The following is a 5,698-nucleotide window of genomic DNA, read 5'->3' on the forward strand; positions in this document are numbered from 1 at the left end:
AACAAGAACTCATAATAACACTGATTACAGCATCAATTTAGTTTCATCATCAAGAGGACAAAGCAAAAAAGATTCCCATACTCAACGCAAGCAAAACTATCACCAAGGTCATAACAAATGAAAATATTAAAGTAAAAAAAGTTCAATGCAACATCTATAGAGATTAAAGGAACGTAATAAACTCCACTACGCAAACTGCTGCTGCACAATAATCTTGCACTTTTCCAATTTTCTTCTATATAGTAGTTTATGAGGAAGCCGTCTACATTCTCACAAGCTTTTGAACTGAAAATCAAACCACGAGAAAACCTGGAAACCATAAGAAAAGGATCATCACATTGTAAATTGTCAATACTCAGCCAACCAAGGCTAAACTACTTCCTAACAGTCTTACCGAATATTCAAACAAGAAACTGCCACCCATCAAGCCGCAATATTGATGATCTTAAATTGAGTGCAGCATGAGCAGGTGTTTGTCATACACAACTGCAAGAATAGCAGGAAAAAAAAATGCAAAATAATATGAGCATAGAAACAAAATATAAGCTGAAATTGTATCCACAGTTCCGAAAGTTAATAAATCTTACTTCTTAAATTAGATATAATTGCAGACCTCTAACGAAACGCTACTACATGAAACATTAGTGGAAACCTCTAGACGCAGTTACTATTAACAGAAGGTTTTTTGGGCAAAATATCTAGTTACTAGTTTTCAGATGCAAAATGAGTAAAAGAGAATTCAAAAAAGATATTTGGGTACGCAAACTCATATTTGTTTCCATGGATTAAATACTTAGATGCAGTAGAAAAACAGACCAAGAACTAAGTACCTAGGATATCTTGGAACACATTGGCCCAAAGTGCTCCAGAACATAAGCTGAAGATCACAAAGGGCCTAGACGAAGGCCTGCAGAACCATATGATCACAACTCAGAACTTTGCGATGCCCAAAATAACATAAAAGTTAAATTCGGGCAGGATAGAACCTTTAACTGTTTATCAAACAAGCTCTGTATTATTTTGAAGAACGTCACTGGCAACATTCATTTGTGAATATCTGCAAATTTAAAACAAGATAGAAAAAATCAGATCAGACCAGAAGGCCAAAAATATCATTTTTTTTCAACCTCTCCTACCCAACCCTGGGGGATCAGCAGATATATTCACATTTGGTACAAGGAACTTGCCTGCGAGGCTTATTCTGTCGCTGCCCATACTCATCACCCACTATTTCTGAATTATGAGAATGTAAAAAACAAAGTAAGACAACTATTGTAATGTAGCACACTAAAATAATTATTAAAATGCGATTATTGAGTAAACCAAGGTAGGATAATGTCATACCAGGCTTTTCTGAAGGCTTCCATTCATTATTGGTTTTGTTTACATTATTTTCCTTGCTGCAAATCAACAAAAAAATAATATCAGAAGAAAACATACAACTCTTATATCAAATATAATCATATATTACAATAAAATCATTTATTTTTAAATTAATAACAATCCTGCCAACCTCAAGGGGCCCACAGATGTCTGTCCTGATGGGCGAGCATGATAACATCCATCAACAGTAATATAAGGCGGACAATACGCAGCCCCTAAAGCTCCTGCAGCGCCAGCTAATACAGGCAACCTGATACATTCAGAAAAAGTATTATCAATACGCTACTAGTAGAGAGATAAAAATATACTGCACACAGGAAAGAGGAAAGATACAATAACAGATGTTTTCGATAAAGAAAATACATTATGTATAGATGATATACAAAAGATTACCATCTCTACACGAAAACTACAGAATATATATATATATATATATATATATATATATATATATAAGCTCACCTGTATATAAAATTGAAAAAAGAAAACAATAAATAAATAGATATATCATACCAGGTCATTTCAGAATTTCCTATGCCACCACCAAGTTGTGGCTGAGCGACGTATCCAGGGAATGCCATGCCAACAGCTGGAACTCCCATACCCCCAGGGTGCTGACCACCGAATTGCATAACTGTAAATCCAACCAATATGATAAGATACTGAATTTTGAGTTGATGTGCTCAGAATTTGGAAGAAAAAATAGTACAATGTAAATTGGGTCGAAACACAGGGTTCACAATTCTTTAAGGAAATTGAAAAAATGTTGTGAGGTGATATTAACCGGTAGCTTTTTATGCTTTGCTGAAATGCACATCTGCATTACATAATACTAAAACTAAAACAGCAGAGATGGCCAGTAAAGTTTACCAGGCAAAAAGGCAGGAGTCCCAGGAAAGTTCTGATCTCCATGATTAACAGCCATAGCTCCAGTGGCCTCAATAACCTGAGCACCATTGTAAGTAAGAGCTCCCCTTCCATTACCTTGAGTACTGCCTTTTCCCTTTGCAACTAGTGCACCTTTAATTTTACTTGAATCTGAAGGTTCAACTTCTCCAGGTGTTTTAGGAGGAGATGAAGCTTGAGATCCACTAACAGGGCGTTGGCCCAACTGCTGGGGAGGAGCTTGCACAGCCAGTTGGGACCGATTTTGGACGGGATTACGCTGAACACCATGGAACTGTGGTGATGGAGCTGTTGGCATCTGGTTTTGAGTTCCAACAGGTCGATAGCTCATATGTCCTGTGTTAGCACCTCTTCCGTGAACCCTAAAATGAGAAGCTGGAGTAAGAGTGACGATAGAAGACCCAGATGATGATATTTGTGAGGTGGCTGAATTTTTTCCAGATCCTGGATTCTTTGAATCATCAAAATAAGGCTTTTCCATGCCAATTCCAACCGATTCAGGTACATTCTTCCCTCGCAGATATGCATTGGCCTGTCGCCCGGAAATATTCTCCTCTGATACAGATGGACGAGCATTCCTCTTGGCATTTCCAACATGTGCATCCCTTTTTGGATTAAGATTGAACTCCTTATTGGAGGATCCTGATGGATAAAAAGGAGGAGAAGCTGAATTCAGGCTTGATGCAAAGATGTCTTTCCTAGCAGGAACGGAATCAGATTCTGCATTTGATGGGGGAGCAAAATTCCTCTCAGAATTAGCTTGTGTCACTTTGTCAACAGACTTTCCAGACCTGGTAGGACAACAATTTATGAGCTATTCCTAATAAAAACAGGACATGGACAGAACATAAATGATTAGAACCAGAAGAATAGTACTCACTGCCTGTGTTGTGTTGAAGGCGACTGTCTGTTATTTCTAACAGCAGGTTCATACCTTCTGGGTCCTCTCCCTCTTACAGCCTTGGGTACCTGTCTCTGATTATTAGTCTCATACTCTTTAGTCCTGTTTCCAGTAGCAGACCCACGATCCATACCTCGGTTTCTCCCACGACCCCGAAAATTTCCCCTAGAAGATCTTCTGCCCTGAATTATAGTATAAATTGGAATGCCAGTTTAGAGATGGATAAAGGAATTCACATCACAATACTTTGCAAATGTTAATTTACACAACAAGTACCTCTTCGTGGTGCCTTTCATGCAAAGTTATCTCCTCAAACTTGTCATGCCCCCACTTCTTGTCATCTTTAGACTCCCATAGCTTCCTTCCACCATGTATTCGCCTATTTGGATATAAAATAAATAGATAATTGACTTCACTAAAAGCGCAACATGGATGAAGTTGTATGAAATTACAGGAAAACAAGAGACAGATAAAATGTAACAAGCATGACGAAAATCCGTTCATTCAGGTTATCATATCTTAGACTCCCAGCACACACTTCAGAGATATCTACCAAAAAACCTTGATTGTGTTGACACTGTAGAAAAAAACTATAACACCATACAGCAAAAGCCCTAGTACTCTACAGAAAAATTGTTATATGGTTCAAATCAAAAACTCTGTAAAGCCATTATACTCTGCAGCGTTGTTGGATCACTTGAAAGTATAATTTGAGGACGACAAAAATCTACACAGTAAATAGCTGATGAAATTCATACAGAACAAAGTGGAGGGAGAAAGTTGTCAGTACTTTATAAAATACAAAAATTTGCCAATAGACTGCAACATAGACAGAACAGAAATTTATTAAAATAGGAAAGAATCATGTTAATTAGAAAATTGCTAGGCACAAGCATCCTGAATCATTAATGATCAGCTAACAAGAGAAGGAAAGACACGTGATTGCCCATAGAACTTAATGCAGCTCAAATCGTTCGGGACAGAATTTTGCCCATAAATTGAATAAAACTTAACACCTATCCCCGGAAAAAAGCCTTGCATATGTTGCTTATCCATCTACAGGTAATTTAGTAAGAAGCAGCAAGAAGATTAGAATAGTTTAAACTACAGAAGTATCCGCAAACTGGTATTGGTAGGCCAGTGTGACTGTATCTTCAATCAAATTAACTTCAGTTCCTATAAACATAACGAAACAGCTAACTAACTGATAATCTGAACGGACCAAGCACTATCACAAATCACCTACATTCCAACGGACTGTAAACTACAAGTCATACCTGCTCCGACCACCGGCATTGTCCCTAAATCGATCATCATGCATATAAAATGCCCCAGCCGTGGGCACCGCAAAGGGCTCATTCTCCTTCTTCTCCTCCTCCCCCTCATCCTCTCCACCCTGGTCCTCATCCACCTTTCCATCCACCGACCTTCTCCTCCCATCGCTGCCTCCGACGTCCTCCAATTCATTCAGCACCAAAACCGTCTCGCCGCCCGGTCCTCTCTCCACATATGGCTCTTCTTCCTCCTCATAAACCTCCTCCTCCTCCTCATCCTCTACCAATTCATCATCGTCGTCATACTCCGCCGCGCCGCCCTGATCGTCCGATTCATCATCGGAGTGAGCAGGAGCGCTCCGATCCGGCCTCGACTTCTCCCTCCCCTCTCCTTCACCTTCCTCGTCATCGCTCGCCGCCGCCCGCCGCCGCATCGCCAGCGATCGTTTGGCCTCTTCCGGATCACTCTCGTACTCCACGTCTTCCGCTCCCACCGTCGCCATCGAATTCCAAATCCTCACAGCAACCAAAAACCCTGACTCCCCCAACCTCACCAAATTCAAAAATCCCTAAACCAAAAAAAATAATCCTAAATCAAACACTTCACTGGAGTTAGTCGGAAGCTCGAATTCGGGTCAAGAAAATCAAAATCCAACCGCGAAATATGTACAGCGTCGCAGAAATTGTTAACAGACATAAAACCCTAAGTGCTCTAATTTGGGGGGAAGAAGAAGAAGAAGAAGAGGGGGATGTTGAGTCGTAACCCTAGAAGAGATTTTGGGGCTTTTTGTATGAGAAAGACTTGGGGAGAAGTTAAAAGATGGATAAAGGGCAATTCCGGAAATATTGGAGCTGTGGAGTCATGTAGCGGGGGTATTTTGGGAAATGGGTTGAACTGGGAGTTTTAGTTGGTTAGGAAGATTCTGAAAACGTGAGTAAGATGATGAGTGCAGGAGTGACACAGCGGTAGATCGGCTTACGTAGGCTTGGTACTGACCACCCAATCAATCCGAGTGACTTGCTAGCTAAGCTAGTATTATTTGTTCTGCGAATTTGGGCAAGTTCTATGATTTTTTTTCCATTTTACTTTCTGGTAACTTGAACCAATTATTTCGTAATCAAATGGAACTGCAACAGGTTGGCTTGTGGTAACTTGGTACAATTGTATTTGGTTGTGGTCTAGGACTTGGATACAATTTTATTTTAAGGTTAGTTTCTTGATAAAGTGGTGGAT

At 39.8% G+C, this 5,698-nt stretch overlaps 1 protein-coding gene across 5 annotated transcripts; it reads right to left on the bottom strand.

Moving 5' to 3' along the window:
* On the bottom strand, positions 1 to 5,224 carry LOC126801258 (protein MLN51 homolog). 5 transcript variants are annotated; one of them, XM_050528759.1, is made up of 12 exons: positions 4,468 to 5,224; positions 3,467 to 3,569; positions 3,170 to 3,372; positions 2,254 to 3,080; positions 1,897 to 2,017; positions 1,514 to 1,633; positions 1,345 to 1,400; positions 1,188 to 1,233; positions 987 to 1,057; positions 831 to 907; positions 395 to 486; positions 1 to 309 (listed from the first exon to the last, which is right to left on the bottom strand). In XM_050528759.1, the coding sequence occupies exons 1-9, from the start codon at positions 4,965 to 4,967 to the stop codon at positions 1,000 to 1,002; spliced, it is 2,034 nt and encodes a 677-aa protein (XP_050384716.1). In that variant the 5' UTR covers positions 4,968 to 5,224; the 3' UTR covers positions 1 to 309; positions 395 to 486; positions 831 to 907; positions 987 to 999. The 5 variants fall into 5 exon arrangements, with proteins under 5 accessions (XP_050384716.1, XP_050384719.1, XP_050384718.1 ...); XM_050528762.1 differs by lacking the exon at positions 831 to 907 and having other exon boundaries at positions 1 to 285; XM_050528761.1 differs by lacking the exon at positions 831 to 907.
* Positions 5,225 to 5,698: the final 474 nt, after the last annotated feature.

Source organism: Argentina anserina, chromosome 6 (assembly GCF_933775445.1).
Source record: "Argentina anserina chromosome 6, drPotAnse1.1, whole genome shotgun sequence".
Taxonomy (NCBI): domain Eukaryota; kingdom Viridiplantae; phylum Streptophyta; class Magnoliopsida; order Rosales; family Rosaceae; genus Argentina; species Argentina anserina.

What these genes read in the sequence shown, in the direction of transcription:
- LOC126801258 (XM_050528762.1), bottom strand. Translation starts at nt 4,967, where the DNA reads ATGGCGACGGTGGGAGCGGAAGACGTGGAGTACGAGAGTGATCCGGAA. An exon ending in AATGCCGGTGGTCGGAGCAG is followed by an intron (nt 3,570 to 4,467) that starts GTATGACTTGTA and finishes ATATCCAAATAG; the next exon opens with GCGAATACATGGTGGAAGGA. An exon ending in ACATCTGTGGGCCCCTTGAG is followed by an intron (nt 1,401 to 1,513) that starts GTTGGCAGGATT and finishes GTTGATTTGCAG; the next exon opens with CAAGGAAAATAATGTAAACA.